The sequence below is a fragment of the Polypterus senegalus genome, chromosome 14 (assembly GCF_016835505.1).
Source record: "Polypterus senegalus isolate Bchr_013 chromosome 14, ASM1683550v1, whole genome shotgun sequence".
In the NCBI taxonomy this organism is placed as follows: domain Eukaryota; kingdom Metazoa; phylum Chordata; class Cladistia; order Polypteriformes; family Polypteridae; genus Polypterus; species Polypterus senegalus.
The window spans coordinates 25,035,141-25,055,378 of record NC_053167.1 but is presented as its reverse complement, the minus strand read 5'-3'; the positions used below and the strand labels follow the sequence as shown (position 1 = coordinate 25,055,378).

At 39.7% G+C, this 20,238-nt stretch overlaps 2 protein-coding genes across 4 annotated transcripts in view; one reads left to right on the top strand and one right to left on the bottom strand.

Moving 5' to 3' along the window:
• ergic3 (ERGIC and golgi 3) overlaps positions 1 to 20,238 on the top strand; it is a 64,093-nt gene that overhangs the window by 40,245 nt on the left and 3,610 nt on the right. The gene's annotated exons all lie outside the window — the stretch shown is intronic.
• romo1 (reactive oxygen species modulator 1) lies at positions 81 to 19,329 on the bottom strand. Its single transcript, XM_039735769.1, has 3 exons — positions 19,167 to 19,329; positions 18,394 to 18,527; positions 81 to 461 (listed from the first exon to the last, which is right to left on the bottom strand). The coding sequence occupies exons 2-3, from the start codon at positions 18,522 to 18,524 to the stop codon at positions 353 to 355; spliced, it is 240 nt and encodes a 79-aa protein (XP_039591703.1). The 5' UTR covers positions 18,525 to 18,527; positions 19,167 to 19,329; the 3' UTR covers positions 81 to 352.

Sequence of the window (20,238 nt, the reverse complement as noted above, 5' to 3'; positions counted from 1 at the left end):
ACTGTACATTTCAAAGGAAGACCACTATGAGTAAACCAATACATTAAATACAATTATTGGAGAAGAACTCTGATAGTCACTTTTCTTACTTAAATCATTAAATATTTAATTTTTTTGATTTAGGAAGCAATTGCAAAAGTCTCTTTTCTTCTTGTTGTTAACAGGCATTTGCCCCAAGTTTAATTTTATTTTCTTCTCTAAATAATAGATGGCCTTAGAATCAGCACTCCTTTCTGCCTAGTATCCATATAAACATTCATTTTGCCATGGGCTTCTAACATATACATTGTACAAACAATGATGCCAATTGCTCTACACTTGGGGAGGAATCAGGGAGAGAATATACTGTATTTCAGCAACGAATTCCCATTCCAATAGCCATGAATGTGCCAAATGTGCCCCCACTTTGCAACATCGTCTTTCCAACTCCTCCCATCAGTTCTCTGCCTCTCATGCCAATCCTGTATTAAAGAAAAAAAAATTAAAATGTAGACTTGGCCTGAACAAAAGTACTTTAATGCAAGACAGAGTTCTTAAAGGTTCAAAAATTGTTAAACTCTGCTTATGCAGTACACAATTTAACTGACTCAACCAAAAATGTTTAAGACTATGAAAGTCAACACAGATAGCAGAGTACACCATTTTTCATTTCAGTATGCAGTGTTCCAAAAATTCCAATAATTTAAATTCAAACTAAAGACAGAGTTCTACTTGTACCCATATACAGACATCCCATTAGTTAAAATTCATATTGATACTGCCCGTTTCATTTCCGTTCTAGAGTAGATGTCCCTGCTCTATAACCTGAAAAAAAAAAGAATGCATAGAATTTGATCCTAACACCTACAATTTGAATTCTGATACACACACACACACAAAAAAAAAAAAAGGTGTAGGGATGCTCAGATTGTAGTATTTATCACAGGAATTTCTCGATCCTGCTTACATTTGTGTGAATGAGGAGAAAAATAAAACTACCCAGCACATAAATTTGGCAATGTCATGGTGTAGCATGATTTAATGCCTCAGGTAAATCCAGAGATTTACCAGTCATTTTTCAAGAAGGGTAATTTCAAACTACTGCTGAATCAATCAATATCTATTTCAGGTCCCAAAACAAAACTGAATATTTGTGTTTTGAAATATATTTCCTTTGTGCTTACTGCCATATAGTAGGGATGCTCTAATTCAGTGTTTTAGGTTATTAGAATTGGCCAATTCATTATTCACATACACTAGCGGATTACCCAGTGGCTTCGCTAACTGAGTGCAAGAGGGGAAAAAAAATAAAATGCAGTATTTATCAAATAAGTTTGTAATTTTTTTTTTTAACAAATAGAGCATTTACAATAACACAAATCAAACATTAACATTATTATCATATGAGACTATGAAGTAATACAAGAAGCACATTGCATATAAATATAAATTAAACAGTAAAACATTAACATTTAAGAAGTAAAGATACATTGGAGTACTACTGCAGTGCTTTTGGGTAAACTACATTTTTTTGTTTGCCCGTTATATGTTCTGTGGTCCTATGTAATTTCCATTTCAAACGCGAATTCCTCTACTGGTATTTGTCAAGATTGTCGCCTCAATGACCTTAACGCTTACATTTTATGCCAAGTTACACTGTTCGAGAACATGCTACATATAATTGACCGTGGCAGAAGCATGGGAGGTGGACCGGAAATTTTTGCCTTTTGAAGTCAAATGGCATGTCCACAGGGATGAGCAGGATATATGGTATGAAGACTATTCCTTCTCCCAGCATTTGTCAAGATTATGCGACAAAATGGAAACGCTAGTTGTGCCATTTCCAGAAATACGCACGTAGTGTATTATAATATGTTCTGTGGTCCTACATAAATTCCGTTTCTACCGGGTCATACATAATTTCCCATTTCAAACGCGAAAAAAAAGTATATATTTATATATACAGTTTTGCTTGAAAGTTGGTGAACCCTTTAGAATTTTCTATATTTCTGCATAAATGACCTAAAACATCAGATTTTCATTCAAAGTCCTAAAAGTAGATCAAGAGAAACCAGTTAAACAAATGAGACAAAATTATATTTGGTCTTTTATTTGAGGAAAATGATCAAATTACATATTTGTGAGTGGCAAAAGTATGTGAACACCTCTAGGATTAGCAGTTTCAAGGTGAAATTAGAGTCAGGTGTTTTCAATCAATAGGATGATAATCAGGTGTGCGTGGGCACCCTGTGTTATTTAAAGAACGTATGTGCAAGAGTCTATCAAAGTCTGCTCTTCACAACACGATTGTGGAAGTGCATCATGGCACGAACAAAGGAGATTTGAGGACCTCAGAAAGAGAGTCGTTGATACTCATCAGGCTGGAAAAGGTTATAGAACCATCTCTAAAGAGTTTGGACTCCACCAATCCACAGTCAGACAGATTGTGTACAAATGGAGGAAATTCAAGACCACTGTTACCCTCCCCAGGAATGGTCGACCAACAAAGATCACTCCAAGAGCAAGGCGTGTAATAGTTGGCGAGGTCACAAAGGACCCCAGGGTAACTTCTAAGTAACTGAAGTCCTCTCTCACATTGGCTAATGTTCATGAGTCCACCATCAGGAAAACATTGAACAACAATGGTGTGCATGGCAAGGTTGCAAGGAGAAAGCCTCTGCTCTCCAAAAAACACATTGCTGCTCGTCTGCAGTTTGCTAAAGATCATGTGGACAATCCAGAAGGCTATTAGAAGAATGTTTTGTGGATGGATGAGACCAAAATAGAACTTTGGTTTAAATGAAAAACGTTATGTTTGGAAAAAAAGAAAACACTGCATTCCAGCACAAGAACCTTATCCCATCTGTGAAACATGGTGGTGGTATTATGGTTTGGGCCGGTTTTGCTGCATCTGGGCCAGGACAGCTTGCCTTCATTGATGGAACAATGAATTCTGAATTATATCAGGGAGTTCTAAAGGAAAATGTCAGGACATTTGTCCATGAACTGAATCTCACGAGAAGGTGGGTCATGCAGCAAAAAAAATGACCCTAAGCACACAAGTCGTTCTACCAAAACAATGGGTAAAGAAGTTAATGTTTTGGAATGGCCAAGTCAAAGTCCTGACCTTAATCCAATCGGAATGTTGTGGAAGGACCTGAAGCGAGCAGTTAATGTGAGGAAACCCACCAACATGCCAGAATTGAAGCTGTTCTGTATGGAGGAATGGGTTAAAATTCCTCCAAGCCAGTGTGTAGGAATGATCAAAAGTTACTGGAAACGTTTAGTTGCAGTTATTACTGGGTCACACCAGATTCTGAAAGCAAAGGTTCACATACTTTTGCCACTCACAAATATGTAATATTCAGTCATTTTCCTTAATAAATAAAATGACCAAGTACCTGTATAATATTTTTGTCGCATTTAACGGTTTTCTCTTTATCTACTTTTAGGATTGGAGTGAATATCTGATTGTGTTTTAGGTCAGATTTATGTAGAAATTGAAAATTCTAAAGGGTTCACAAACATTCTCATATATAATTTTTTTTAAACCACAGAAAGCTCCTGCATAATTAGCCATGTATAAAACGTTACATTTTAAAGTGGTACTTTATAATTAAATACTTGTCAGTTAATTTTTTATGAAGAAAGTTATTTTGCTGACTTGTTCCTCTTTAAAATATTTTGCACATTTAGTTTAAAAAAAAAAATTCACACATGCTATAAAAGAAAAACATTCTTGACAAAATAAGCAGCAATTCTAATAAAATGTCCATGTTTACCAAGGCGGCTAAATAACGTGCTTAACAAGTTTACACGTAAAATCGACATATTTGGTTCTTAAGCTAAAAACCATATTGTTTAAAGTAAAAAAGACAATTTTGTTCTTTTTCTAATTAAACATTTGAGCTGCTCTACTGCTCACACGTTTGCTCACTGTCCACACTTGAGTATGCATCTCTTAGTTATAGGACAAAACTAAATAGTCTGAACTCTGATTTCTGACTTATGTGCCGCTTTTCTTACATTCTGCCATTCCTCTCCATTTTTTTCAGTTTATTACTCCACTTTCTTTAATGTAAAAGCCAATATTCCTGCCTTCACCCTCTCCCAAGTTTGGCTGTTAGCACCCTTGTTCACGTGTCATTTTGCTGCTGAACTTCCCATAATACCCTTTACTACCATAATCTCTCAAGTAAAGGAGCAGTACAACAAAATTACATTAAAGCCAAGGACAATAGGTTCTGAAAAGAATCATTTTAAGATTGGCTTATTTACTGATCAGTTGAATCATGGGCGACGAAAATCTTTGGATCTCAATTGGCAGCCCAATTTTCTTGGCTGGAGCATCACTACCGTATGGTGGTAATAATGCACTTAATTTAAAAAATGCCTTTCAAGGTACACAAGGGCACTGTAGAACAAATGCACATAAAATCAAACAGTCCAATATACAAGCAAAATTAATGAGAGCAACAAAAGCCAATATTAAAAAGACATTTTAAGTCTAGATTTAAAAACAGAAAATGAGGTACATGCATGGAGCTCCAAAAGGCAGGGCATTCTATAGCTGTGGCCCGGATAACAGTAAAATCTCTGTTGCCTATAGTGCACAGTCCCCGCATAATGGAATAGTTAATAGCAAAGAGTAAAAAGAAGAGTGCCTGATGGAGTATAGGGACAAATTAAAGCAATTATGATAGAGCTAAACCTTAAAGAACCTTAAAAACGAAGTTTCTATTGAATATGGAAGGAAACCGGTAGCCGGTGCAATTTTAGAAATGTAGCCATCGTTTCAATTGGGTAACCACTCTTGCTGCTGAAATTTGTACATAATGTAATTTGTTTGTTCTCCGAGCAAGGATACAAAATTGCACTGCATTGCAACACTGAACTCGTAAGGCGAAACAAGCATGAATAAGTGTCTCAATTGTGGCATCAGGGAGCAATGGACACAGCCTTGAAACTTGCTTAAGGTGCAAAAAGGCAACCTTGGTAATATTAATATGAAAATCAAAGGAGAGAGTGTAGAATCGAGAATAACACCAAGATTTTTAACCTGTGCAGACAAGGATGTAATAAAAAGCCAGGGAATTTTAAATGAGAAATTGTCAATTTTCTTCATAGTGCCTGGAGATGCAATAATTAAAGCCTCAGTTTTATCACTATTTAGTTTTCAGGCAACCAATGTAGGAGGAGGTAATGTTCGTGTAGGCCCTGTGTGTAAATACATCTGTGTACCGTCAGCATAACAATGAAACTGTAGACTGTGCCGTCTAATAATGGCACAGCGAGGAAACAAAAAGCAGAAGGCCAAGAACTGATTCCGGAGGGACACCCTGGAAGAACCAAGATGGGTCTGACCTAAACCTAGTGACAGCAACAAATTGCTGATGGTCCTTAAGGCATGCCATGCAAGAGCTTTTCCAGCAATATTTAACTCATTCTCAAGTCTAAACAAAAGAATGTCATGATGGACCATACCAAAAGCAGCAGTGAGGTCTAAAAAGATCATTGGTATCTTTTTCAATGAAATGGCTGTGCTCTTAACTGCCTGCCAGTGACCCTTTCATACTCAGTCTTTTCTAAAGAGATCCAACCACCTTTTTCATCATGATGTTACATAAACAAAAAGGTTTGATTTACTTATCTTCATCTTCTCTTATGACCACAAGTTAATTTCTTCACAAACATGGTATATATGCATTTGCCCTGCCAAATTATGTTCTAAAAAGTTAAGCACTTTCTATAAATAAATATAAAAGAAAATCTCTCACTCTGGTATAGTGGGGAGTTATGAATTCTCAGAACCTCGACATGCTGGACAGAATACATTCTCCAGAAGCAGCTGGAAGTCTGTTCTATCCTGTGACACTTCTCAGACACATGTACCAGAAAACATCAGTATTGAAATATTTGATAACTTTTTTTCCTTTAAAAAGAGTAGCTCACTATTTTTGACATGCCAAGTTAATGACATTTTCCTTAGCATGTGTTAATATTCCAATGTTTGCACTGTATATAAAAAAAACTGAGAAATTAAAATTTTAAATTTTCCTGATGCAGAAGCTGAAACGTAAATAAATCAGGTTATTTTCACCTTTAACAAGATCTCACTACCAACAAGTTTTTTGTTCCAAAAATTTTCTAAAATTTTCTAATGCCGTGGTCGTCTCTGACACTTCATGAAAGCACTTTTGCTTCAGTGTCTTTGAATAGATCTATCTACTTTATACACAGGGCTGTTTTAACTTTATCCCATACTTTGTTTGCCTTCTGGAAGAAAGTATATTGACAGCTGGAGCTATTAATCTCTCTTTGTCTCCCTCTCCGTCCTGACCAGAATTCTTACCTGCTAACAAGAAGAAAGTAGCTTCTGGCATTATGTTGCCACTACAGTGATCCCTCCTCGATCGCAGGGGTTGCGTTCCAGAATCCCCTGCGAAAGGTGACAATCCATGAAGTAAAAACCATATGCTCATATGGTTATTTTTGTATATTTTAAGCCCTTATAAACTCTTAAACATTTCCTGCACAGTTATACAGCATAAACCCTTTGTATTCGCTTAGATATTAGGTAAGATTTGTTGAAATTATGTATGTAAACGCATTGTTTATATACAGTAAAACCTAAATATTTTAAAGATGGAGCGTCTCCGATATCACATATGTTACATCCATTATGATAGATAGGCCACCTGCAATAAATACGTACAATGCAAGAAAAATTGTATACAGTATAATGTGTCTACAGTGACACTAAATGTATATACATGTACTAAGTACTGTACGTAGAAAATTATGATTACACACCAATGATAACGACTTGTCCGATAACGGAGTTTAATTTTTACTGCACAACAAAGGAGAGTGTTACAGCTCTTCTAAAGTAGCCACTTCAGGCGACTGTAGCATTGCCGTTGTTCTTCTTCGAGCAGTCTTCAATCCAAATCCCTAAAACAGATTCCATCCGGACTACCGCCTTATTACGTCCACTTACAACTCGTTTTGCGCTCTGGTTAAGGGACACTGCGATCGTAGATCTTGTATTCTTTTCCTCCTTTTTCAATAAAAGGAATCGTGGACGCCGTAATGGCGTCCTACAGCGGTTTAGCTTTCCCCTTCCTTCAACACATCTAAAACTTTTACCTTTTCGGCAGTCGTTAGCAATTTCCGTTGGCGCTTGGGCATGGCCCCTGAAGCAGAAGCAGATCGTTTTGGAGCCATAACGAAGGGCTTGACTATGTACAAAGATAAAACACAAGAGCATAAAAGTTAAACTCTTTACACAGCGAAACACGTTTATGCTGAATAGCAAGACGAGACTTCCTGGTTAACACATCAGAATCTAATTTGGCACTCCGTCGCTGAGCCATTCAGCACACAGGAACTTAACTGCATGCTCTGATTGGGTAGTTTCTCAGCCATCCGCCAATAGCGTCCCTTGTATGAAATCAACTGGGCAAACCAACTGAGGCAGCATGTACAGGAAGTAAAAAGACCCATTGTCCATAGAATAGATATACTTGCATATAAAATCTGCGATAGAGTGAAGCCACGAAAGTCAAAGCGCGATATAGCGAGGGATTACTGTATTATACATGTCAATAGTGTGATCTTTGGAGGATGAGCTGTAAATGCTTTGTAACAATTTTTTTTTCTGCCTTTGTCTTATTAGACTACACAACATTCCCCTCATAATTTTAGAAGACAAGTTTATATGCAGATTTTTTTTTTTTATATAAATATTTACATTTGCCACTGTGGCTGAGTTAGTTTGTTTTATTGTGAACATTCTCAAAACTTTTTTTTATATATACTGAACTTCTTTTGTTTTATATATATTGTAAATTTTGTTTATTTTTGAATGTAATCATTGTATCTGTTGTATATAGTTCCTATTTGTCTGCTGTAGCGGGGGGGTCGCTTTAATTGATGCAACACCCACGGGACGCGCATGTAACGTACAGCAGACTCCTGGCAAAAGCTGGATGACGCTTTTGCAGGAGACCGAGAGCGCCTGACGTTACATGTGCTGACTGTGCCCTTTACTGCTTGTCTTAAAAAGCTGGATGACACTTTTGTAGAATAAACGGCAGAATTCGGGTATTGCTGTGTCTTTCTTCTTCCAAATCACCAGCAGCCATTCTAAAGCCGCTACATAAAACTGGTGCCGTGACCCGGATCCACTGATCAGCTACCGCCGATCGCCAAGGTCAAGCTGTGTGCTCGTGACATCGTGGGATAGCAAGTTGGTGGAAGTGTGGATCTTTTGTACCTGCTGAGATGGTTTTTGGTGTTTTGCATAAGCGCAACTGTGGTTAATATAAGTTCATGTTAAGAGTTAGTGACATAAGTTGAAATATTTAATGTAAACTGCTTTATAGTTCTTGCTCACTGTTATTGTAACTGTTTTGTTCCTGTGTGAGATATGGCAGGCAGAGGTCAACATACCTTTAATATTTCTACACAACTTCTAGGCAGGGGGAGGGGTTTGTTTAATATAGATGGAGCAGCTGGTAGGACCTCAGTGCTAACCTATGATTTAAATGAACCATTTGAATCAGAAAGCGTAAATGACATACCTGTCCCTGAACCTCAATTCTCGACTCCCGTTACAAATGACAACACTGTACAACAATTACATGTGTTAATTGGCGAGTTGGGGAGCCAGATAGGGGAATCCATAGCCAGCTGTTTGCTGGCTAGTCAGCACCCATTCACTCCAAGTCAGCCTCCACCAGCTGAGTCAGCTAGGGTTGAACCACCTGACACAACCCTAAACTTGTCCAAAGTGAGCTTAGTAGTGAGGCCAGATATTAAAGAGCCCCCGATGTATCGTGGCGATGGTGCAGACAGATACTCCATTCAGGAGTGGATTGAGCTGATGGAGGTGTACCTGCATTAAAAAGGCCTTCCAAGTCATGAACAGGGAGATGAGGTCCTGAACCACCTCGGTAAGGCAAAAAGTATAGTCAAAGTGGGACTGAAAAGCAACCCCTCACCTGGTGTTACTGTTAACCCTGAGACAATCTATTCTATATTGAGACGTTATTTTAGTGAGAGCCCTGCTTCATGTCTACCACTGGCCGATTTCTATGCCACCCAACCAATAGCAACAGAAACGCCAATAGATTACTGGGTCAGGTTGAACACAGCTGCTGAAGTGGCTAATAGGCACTTGGGACGTCAGGGTAGTAAATTAGAGAATATGGATGCAGAAATAGCCATGATGTTTATCCGAAACTGTCCTGACCGTAGTCTTGCATGTGTTTTCAAGTGTAAACCTACAAGCAAGTGGTCAATTACAGAGGTACAAGAGGCTATAGATGAGCATCAGTGAGAATGCCGAGCTAAAAGATCAGGTGCAGACATGATCAAGTCACATGCTATACAAGTGGCCACTGCCGTAACAAGTAGCAGTGTGCCAGAACCCGAAGTTGCATGTGCTCATGTGAACACCGCCAGGTGCAGCCCGCCTAATCCAAGTGAGGCAGTCATTTCAGAGCCAAATGCTCTGGAGCGTGTGTTAAGTATGCTGGAGAGAGTGTTGCAGCGCACCAGTCAGCCTGGTCATGCTACAGCTAGACCACAGGCTTCAACCCCAGCACGTTTCCCTCCATGCCAAGTCTGCGGGGACGCCTCTCATTCAACACGAACACATTGTATGCGGGAGAGGAGATGTCTAACCTGTCTAGAAATAGGGCATCAGCGGAGAGACTGCCCCAAAGCCATTATTGCACAGAACGTTAGCTCATCTGATCAGGGAAACTAAGTTGCTCACACTCAGGAGGGGACAGTGTGAGTAAAAATGTTGAAGCCCTCAACCTTGATGAAGATGTGCAGTTTGTGTATACAAAGTGCCTGAAATCTGCCCCACCTGGGAGTACTGTACTGTTTCAGAACATGATTAGACTTGATAAAGCTGACAGTCTGTTTTATACCAGTGCACAAGTGGGTGATAAAGTCTCATTACAAGCGTTGCTTGACACCGGCTCTATGGCTTGCACCATTAATGAAGAAGCTGAGCAGGTGCTAAAGAATGCTGGATTGGCACTGGAGACTGACAATATCCAGACTGATGTTGTGCTCATTGGCTGTGGTGGAGTTGAGGTTAGGCCCAAGTGCATTTACAACTTAAGGATGGAGGTGTATGGATGTGCATTCAGTGTGCCTGCCCTGGTTGTCCCTGGGCAAAAAGACCAGCTTATCCTGGGCACAAATGTTATAAAGCACCTTCTAAAGTGGTTCAAGCAGTCTCCCCAGTTCTGGCATGTTGTAAGCAAACCTGAGTCCGCTAAAGCACCTGAAATAGTGCAGTTTCTTAATATGCTGTCTGGCATTAGCAGGTGGAGAGGTGAGACAATCCCAGATGCTATTGGAACCGCCAGGTTGGCGCAGGCAGTGACTCTTCTCCCTAAACAAGAACACCTGGTTTGGGCCAAATTACCTGCAGCCTCACCTCTTTCTGAGGGCAGTGCCATTTTGATTGAACCATCTAAGGCACAAACTCACAAGAAAAGCATCATTGTCTGCAGGTCGGTGTGCTCCATGAGTGGTGATAAGTGGGTCCCAATAAGGATTTTGAACACCTCTGACAAACCAATCATCTTAAAGCGCAACACCAAGGTTGCAAATGTGTCACCCTGCATTGCTGTTGAAGATTTGGATGTGACCACTGGACAGACACCAGCAGAGGAGCTTGAGCTGCAGAGTCAGACGCTGTGTGATGAAGTGGTCAGCAAGCAAGGCGACCCTCCTTGTCCCAGTTTTCACGATAGCCTACATAAGTTGGGGTTAGAAGATCTGGATATTGACTCCTGTGAGGTGTCCCACCACTGGAAATCTCAGTTGCTGCAGCTAGTGCAAAAGTATGAGGAGGTGTTCTCAAAGAGTAAGCTTGACTGTGGGATGGCTAAAGACTTTGTTCACCACATCCATCTGTCTGATGATCGACCCTTCAGACTTCCATATCGACGTGTCCCACCAGGGCAATATCATAAGCTCCGTCAAGTGCTCACAGAGATGGAAGAGCTTGAGATCATCCGCAAGTCTAACAGTGAGTGGGCCTCCCCACTAGTTCTTGTTTGGAAGAATAATGGTGATCTCAGGATATGTGTGGATTATTGCTGGCTGAACACGCGCACAATCAAGGACGCACATCCCTTGCCACACCAGTCTGACTGTCTTGCAGCTCTAGGAGGGAGCGCCATCTTTAGTGCCATGGACCTTACCTCTGGCTTTTAGAACATCGCAATGGCAGAGGAACACAAAAAACTTACAGCTTTCACCCCACCTATGGGGCTGTATGAATTTAATAGGCTCCCGCAGGGCCTCTGTAATAGCCCTGCAAGCTTCATGCGCCTCATGATGGGTATTTTTGGTGACCAGAACTTCCGGACGATGCTCTGTTACTTGGATGATGTGCTAGTGTATGCACCCAATGAAGCTGAAGCCCTCAAGAGGCTGGAGATGGTCTTTAGCAGGCTCCATGCTCATGGACTGAAACTGGCCCCAAAAAAATGCCAGCTACTCAGAAGAACTGTGAGGTTCTTGGGGCATATCGTGGATGAAAGTGGTGTCTCAACTGACCCTGACAAGGTCAAAGCTATCGCTGCTATGACAGAGGCTGACCTTATGATGGAGGATGGCTTAACGCCATCACAGAAGATCAGGTCATTCTTGGGCATGGTCATGTACTATCAGCAGTTCATCCAAGATTGTTCCAGTATAGCCAAGCCCTTGTTCGCCCTGACTGCTGCACCTAAGGGGAGGAAAGGGAATGCACGAGGTGCTGCTTCGTTCAGGAAACTACACCCAAGTGACTGGAGACAGGAGCAGCGTGACTCATTTGAACAGTTAAAATCTACTCTCTTAGACTCTGTTGTCCTCGCAAACCCTGATTTTAGTCGACCATTCATCTTGTCCACAGATGCCTCGCAGGATGGATTAGGTGCTGTGCTCTCTCAGGTCCAAGAGGGTGAGAGTAAGGCACGCCCCATTGCCTTTGCCAGCAAGGCTCTCACCCGTGCTCAGAGCAACTATCCAGCATACCGTCTAGAGTTTTTGGCACTGAAATGGTCTGTTTGTGATAAATTTAGCCATTGGCTAAAGGGACACAACTTCACCGTCTGGACAGATAACAATCCATTCAGACCAAGGGGCAAGTTTCGAGAGCCAACTGATCCAGGAGCTGTTACAAATTGCAGGTGTGAAAAAGTCAAGAACAACACCTTATCACCCAATGGGGAATGGCCACACTGAGAGGTCCAATAGAACCTTAGGGAACATGATCAGAGCCTTACCGCCCAGGGATAAGATTAAATGGCCGCAAATGCTGCAGACATTGACTTTCGCATATAACTGTACAGCTCATGAGTCAACTGGGTATGCTCCCTTCTACCTGATGCATGGGCGGGTCCCTAGACTGCCGGTAGATGTTATGTTCCACAATGTGGAGAGGAACAGTGATATCATTGACTATGATAGCTATGTCAGGAGAATGAGGGATGACCTCAAGGAAGCTCTCATCTTGGCCCAAGTCAACACTGAATCCAGCCAGCGGCGCCAGGCAGACTTGTACAACATGAAGACAAAAGGTGTAGACATTGAGGAAGGAGATCAAGTTCTCTTGGCAAACAGAGGTGAACGTGGTCGCAGGAAGTTGGCTGACAGATGGGACTCTACACTGTGGTCTCTAAAGATTCAAAGTGCCATACATACCACATCAAAAACACCATCAATGGACAGGAGAAGATTGTTCATAGGAATTTGATCTTGCAAGCTAGCTTCTTGCCAGTGGTAATCGAACAGGAAGTGGAGCCTTCCTTTGATAGTGGCTCTGAACCAAGTTGGGACCAGTGTGATGTGGATAGAACTGCCTCTGTGACTGGATCAGAGTTTGACCCAATAGAGCGTACTACCAGTTGGGTAGCAGAGACTTTAGTTCCTCCAGAAAGAGAATGTGCATCATCTGAATCTCCTGAAGTATCCACTGAGAATGCTGTGCCAGAGGCTGACAACTCCCAAGCAGACAGTAGTGATAGTCATGCTGGACCATGTGCTGATAGTCACAGTGTTGGGGTTGAGACAAACAGGGCCAACAACAGTGAAACGGATAGTTTGCATGGTGCAGAAGTGCCAGAACTGAACCACAGTCATCCTGAGGACCAAGTAGCTAGAAGATCGATGTCAGAAACCACTTTGAGACACGATAGAGCACCAAGTAACACAGTAGGGTACATCAAAACAAGAGTAGGAAGGATAGTAAAACCATTTAACAGATTGATTCAGAACATGACGCAGAGAAACAAACAAGCTAGTGGTGGTGTTAGTGGGTTAGCCAAAACTTTATTTTTGTGAACAATCGTCAGTTATCCTATTGGAATAGTTCCAAGTTAATTAGCAATGTGTATAATATGTATAATTCTGTTAAGTAAGTTCAATGTTGGAGTAACAGTCATTTATTCATTAGGATGAGATTGTGTATAAGGCACTTTCTTACACAAGTGAACATTGGAAGTCTGGCCAGCTTCCTTTTGACACTTTCCCTTTTGGTTGGGAGACGGTGTTGTCGCACGTAAGAGTACTGTGATGTACTGTGAGAAAATAATGACATGTTATGTTACTGTTATTTAGAACTCTGCCATTGCCTGACCCTCAGTGTTTTGAGAAGTTCAGGGGGGAGTATGTGGCTGAGTTAGTTTGTTTTATTGTGAACATTCTCAAAACTTTTTATATATATATATATATATATATATATATATATATATATATATATATATATATATATATATATATATATAGAGTAAATTTTGTTTATTTTTGAATGTATCATTGTATCTGTTGTATATAGTTCCTATTTGTCTGTTGTAGCGGGGGTCGCTTTAATTGATGAAACACCCACGGGAGGCGCATGTAACGTACAGCGGACTCCTGGTAAAAGCTGGATGACGCTTTTGCAGGAGACCGAGAGCGCCTGACGTTACATGTGCTGACTGTGCCCTTTACTGCTGGTCTTAAAAAAGCTGGATGACGCTTTTGTAGAATAAACGGCAGAATTCGAGTATTGCTGTGTCTGTCGTCTTCCAAAACACCAGCAGCCATTCTAAAGCCGCTACACCACCCTTCCCTAAAGCTTACAATACAAATTAATGCAGGAAGTGGTCATATACTGTCAGAAATCAGGTCATTTTTTTTACCTTTGTCTCCATTATGTTTCTCCAATATGGCTTTTTCATATTCAGGGTATTTTTTCTTGTGCATCTGCACAGTACAACATGCAGGTGGCTTGACTCTTACAAAAATCTAAGACTATTAATATGCAGTGTAATCAGTTCAGAGTTTTGTACAAAATACAAAGAAAATTTGCGTGCTTTTAGCCACAATTTTGCAACTCCACATTAACCTTGTCTGTAGGCTGTATAAAATAATACAGAACGTAACAGGGGAAAGTAGGCATCATTTAAAAAAACAATTTGAACGTACATTGTAAAAGCCAATGTCGGAACATAACTGCCAAAGAAATAGAATTGTAGAAGCAAAATTAGGATAATAGGCTGAATATTGCTTGCCGAAAAGAGGACTGACAATAACTCCACACCCCAGGGGCCTCATGTATAAACGGTGCGTACGCACAGAAATGTTGCGTAAGAACTTTTCCACGTTCAAATCGCGATGTATAAAACCTACACTTGGCGTAAAGCCACGCACTTTTCCACGGTACCTCATGCCTTGTCGTACGCAAGTTCTCCGCTCGGTTTTGCAAACTGTCGGCACCCAGCGTCAAAGCAATGGTACTGTTCTTGTGCGATTACTCATTATTTTCATGACGCGGCTTTATAAATACACAGAAACTAACCCCATATTGTTTATTAGTGTAATGCATCTGATTTTAATTAACTCATAACAATATAATGGTCCAGGGAACAGCCATAGTATTCCAAATACCATAACTGCTTTAGCGTTGTTACTCTCACTTCTTCTTTCAGCTCCTCCCGTTAGGAGTTGCCACAGCGGATCATCTTTTTCCATATTACTCTCACTGCACGACTCGGAGTATTTATATCACTGTATCTGAGTGTGAATCACAGCAACAGCTGATTGGAAAGAGAATTAATCGGTATACAGCTTTAAGGACACGCTGTCTCAGCCACTGCAAAACGTTTTAAAGCCTTTCCTGTACAGACCTCGTGGTTCAGAAACAGTTTAATCCCAAGAACTTTAAATGCACTCAATCAATTGCTCCTTGTAGAACTGTTTGTACTTAAGTACAATCACCCCACTGTAAACTTGCACTAGAGTTAATATCTCACAACCTGGGCCACTTTATAAAGCGCGTATTTACATATGATGACGATATCATTTTTAAGGTGAAATGCAGCAAAATATGTTTGTTAAATTATACACAAACTTTAACTTCATTTAAATAATCTATATTCTTCACTGGGAGTGTCGTGAAGGATAGAATAATTAAACATGTACTACGAAGATATTTCAATGTTCTTTAAACGTTTTGAAGAATCTGCGCTAAGCTTACAGATGGCTTAACGTCTATTACAGAGCTGATTGTATGGCGATCGGTTACTTGGGGAAAGAAAAGCAAGGACTCTTGGGGCGGCCACGCCAATATATATTAAATATAAAACAGAAAGAGAAAATAACACAGCTAAAAACGCAGCTACAAATTTCGGCAAAAGATAAATGCTTGCTCATGAAACACATGTTTAATAATGTGCTTTAGCTCCTATCATCATGAAAATGACATCACGTATACATCTCAGTATTTTAGTTATTCAGAGAGCTGTAATATCACAAATGTAATGGACTCTGTGTCCAGTTGGAGGAAGAGAGCCAGTTTAAGAAGCAAGTAGTGATTCACACACATAGATCACATACAAGTAGAAGATCAAATACAAAACAAAGCATTTAAACGTGCTACTTTAATTACGATGCGATTTGAGAAACTGGTTAATTAAACATTTTAAGATGAAGTTTATAATGTTCTACTAAATGACAAAATAAACTACATGATTAAAGTGGAAATGTCGAGATTGAAGTTGACATTTCGTGCTTTTTCCCCACCGTGTGCCTTTTTCTCTGTACCCTAATAAACTTTCATATGACACTCAGACAGTGGGCTTACAACTCTTCTTTTCACGGCAACTTTGATATGTGACTTCTTTTTTATTTCCGGCACTGTGCGATTTTGTGAATGTGAGCTTTCAAGTTTCTCCAACACGCTATGTCACTCGATCAACTTCCTTTTGTTGATTATACCACGGTTTATTTGAACAAATAGTATGTTTTTCCTTCGCCTCCACTTGGTATTCGCTGAAATTCTTATATTTTCCCCGTGCTTTTCCCATTGTCTTTTCACAGAAGGCTGCGCTTAAGGGCAATTTATATTGATTTGCATATTCAAATAGGCGTAATTCTGGGAGGATTTGGGGCGTTACATAATGCGCGTGCATGAGCGTTAGTTTTCACGCTGATCGGGATTTATGTAACGGAAGAACGTGGAAGTTGGAGTACGCACAGATTCGTGCATCTGGATTTTTCTGTGCGTAAGCACATTTCGGCTTTTGTGCTTACACCATGTTATAGTGCGAGTTCTACGCACGGCGTTATACATGAGGCCCCAGGACTGCTGTGAGTAAGCAAACAAGCAAGAAATGTATCCTTGCATCTAGAAAATAGTACCAAGAATCTGTGATAAACTTCACCACTTACTCTTTTGCTGTCGGAAATATATTATAGAAATAATATATATGCAGAAACCTGGAAGTCATTGTTTTCTTATTGGAGTCCCTAAAAACATTGTGACCCTGGTTCTGATTGGCTCTACTATAAAACACAACAGCAAGCTAGTTTTTTAATATACTTCACTTTAGAATGCAATTTCAGGTGACATATATACCATGATTGTGAAGAAATAAGACTTAAAATTTACTTTTTCTTTTAATGATGGCCCGCAGTGTTGCAGTATGTAGTGTATTTTTTATTTTAATTCTTTAGTACACTTCTCGATCTACACCCTTTCTGTTGACAGAACAGCTAAGTTTGCGAGAGTCACTTCACCCTGGAACTTGGATCACATGGTGTAGATCACCATTTATGCAACCCAGTAAATGAACATTATTTTTAATCTTCCTAAAAGTTATCCCCGTTATTCACTTAAAACTGTTGGATGTTCAAAATAATGCAAGTGCCTTATAAAGTAATACAGTTCTGCGTTCTTATGGGTTGCAACATTATTCATGTCTTCTACAACTATTTGATAGGCAGTGCGAATTCTATACTGTGGTTTGCTGTACTTTCAGCCAACAAATCATTCAGCAATGTGTCAGGAAAAGCTACCGAGGCTCCTTCATACCTATACCAATACATCTGCATAACACCTCACTGTGACTGCAAAGTCAAAAGCTTTCTAAATTTTTATTCATTCTTGTGTGTATACATACAATATATCCATTTATTTAATTAGCTGCTGTAAAAAGCCACATTTCCTCCGGGGGTGCAAAATAACTTTCTACATTTGCTTGGAATTGTAATTGTCACTTAATGATTGATTTTATATTACACCAGGTGAAGGTAGTAATTTTTAGCAAAAACTTGCTTACATAATTATTACGCTAGTTTTCTGATAGTGTCAACAAAGAGACTGCCAAGATCTTAAAAACTGGTTTTCTTGAGGTACAATATCATTAAAAACTCTTAAAAATCTGAGTGGCACACCTCAGTAGGTTTAAATGTGCACCATCTGTATTTCTTAACTAGTGGCACAGCTAGACATGTAGTATGGGTAGGAGATAAATCAAAACATAACCTGCTGGGTAGGACCTGGTACAGTTTTTGCATGGAAGATGTGAACCTGGGTAGGACCTGGTACAATTTTTGCATGGAAGATGTGAACCTAATTGTATCAGTTTTCAGATTAAAATGGTGTAAACCTGCTGTTTAAGGGTTACAATTTTAATATAGATGTTTATTTCACAATTTTACATAAGTGCAAAAGGGGGATGGGGTAGGAAACCGTAATTAACAGGAATAATTTGTACATACTTGGTTTTTAAAGTGTATAGTCTTGTGTTGTTTAAATGCAAGGCTAAATTAAGATTTTTAGTACAGTAAAAGTGTTATATTCAATTGCTTGAAATAATTGCCAGAAAGGTAAACTAAGTGTTGATATACATTTCAAGATTCCATTTCTAATGGAACATAGTTGATAATGCAGGAATGTGATGCTGGTCCCAACAAAATGGTTCTACTGGAATGGTTAAAAGATCACAGATGCCTTTTAGACAACATTTCATACTTCCTTTATGCGTGAAATTCAATTTATACAGGATGAATACAGTTTTCTACATTTAAACAGTATGTTTAGACAGAACTATCACGCTAATTTATCCTTACCTGAGGCAGGAGAAGGTTCCAAACATTGCCCCTGCTGCCATGCCCACTGCAAATCCCATCATGAAGCCCATTTTGACCCTGTCAAAGCAGTTGGGCTGAGTCTGTCCATATGGTCCTACTGATACTGGCATCTCCTTTAAAACAGTGAACCCAAACAAAGTCAGCATGTTCAGTTTTCTCATGCAATTTTACAGTTAAAACGTGGTTACTTTAGCCGTCAAATACATTAATAAAATACAACCTCTTCCTTCGTATGGCTTCATCTAGGTACCATACGTATAAACTAACAAGGAACTCGCAGACAAATATCAACATCTGCGGATTTTCGAGTGGTTACAAAGGACACAATGCAACTCTGAAACACTGAAAAACGTATAGTTATCTAACGAGAAGCATTTTGAACAAATATCATTGTGTTGATACGCGTGCTATATTATCAAAATAGCGTACTGCTTCGTGTGACAATATATGCATTTCTTACTGAAAAAATATTTAATAATTACTTCAAGTGAAGCCCAACGAGAAAATAAACAGTTAAGTAAACTTCGCTCTAACCTTAATTAGCGAAGATGGGTAGCTGCCGTGGACAGTCCATCGCACATTATTACAAATTCTATTTACAACCTGGTGTGTTCACATATTCTTGTAAATATATACTTCAGTGATTATTTTCCGTATACTGTTAAGGGCTTCTTGCCCATGGATCGGCCTTGTTGCAAGAATCTCTGTTCACCCCAGTAATCGGTGGTCTACCATTTCTCTAGTTTACTTACCGTTGCGCAAAAGTGCTTCGTTAATCTCTGATCTGATTTAGATTTCTTTTTCTCGCTTGATTTGTTGTCGATCAACTTATAATTTCACAAGGCTGGCGTCTCCTTCAGCGTGTCGCCACAGCTTACAGATTGTCTCCTAGATTTGCGTCATGCGCAGGGGCTCTTATCAGGTGGTGAGGCCGATGCGTAATCACCCTGCGACGCTCCGCCTCTCCTGTTGTTGCAAGAGTTTGTAACGAGTCCCCCATAAAAAAAAAGTCAGTAAAACAAGCATCATGGTAATTTAATGTACAGGTATGTTCACACAAAAACAGGGTTTCATGTACACTGCTAGTTTATGAATGGTTGATTAAAACGAATGTTATGTTTTTTGTTTTTTGTTGTCTTACGTAAAAACCAGCTTATAGGTATATCTGGCAATGCATACTTGAAATGTCTTTGAATTGGACCAGAAGGGGTGGGGCTATCGTGAAAACCGGGCTCTTGGCGCGTGGTGGCAGATGCAGCTCTAGGCTGTTAAAGTCCATCGGGAAGGACTCTGGCTTTGAATTAAAAATGACAATGCAAAACGACCAAGAGGGAGAGAGGGAGTGCGTTCGACAGTGAATGGGTCAGCCATCGCCAAAGTGTTGGAAGTACATTCCTTCGACTCTCGCACCCCCGGGTCGTTACAATATTCTTTGTATCATACTGTGCACCAGCTGTTTCCTTTACAATAGACAGCGGATCGCTACCATTTCTTAACAGGAAGGACCCGATGACTGTCACAGTAGAGCAACTAAAATAGACATTTGGCTTAACTTGGCAAATTATATGAGAATCATGGGTACATTTGCTACAGTATATAAATAAAGGAGACATTTAGATTCGGCCGACAAACACGTGAAACTTATTTATATAGTTAAATATATTGCTATAATTATTTTGGAAGTTTAGACTGAAGAAGGTTAAAGGGGATAAACATGGTAATACTCGAACCACGCATGTTTCATGTAAACAGTATTATGTAAAATACTTTGTTGAATACATCAAGCTGACAGTCATTGACCAAGGCATTGTGATTTTTATTTGT

What these genes read in the sequence shown, in the direction of transcription:
- romo1 (XM_039735769.1), bottom strand. Translation starts at nt 18,524, where the DNA reads ATGCCAGTATCAGTAGGACCATATGGACAGACTCAGCCCAACTGCTTT. An exon ending in GGAACCTTCTCCTGCCTCAG is followed by an intron (nt 462 to 18,393) that starts GTAAGGATAAAT and finishes TCTTTAATACAG; the next exon opens with GATTGGCATGAGAGGCAGAG.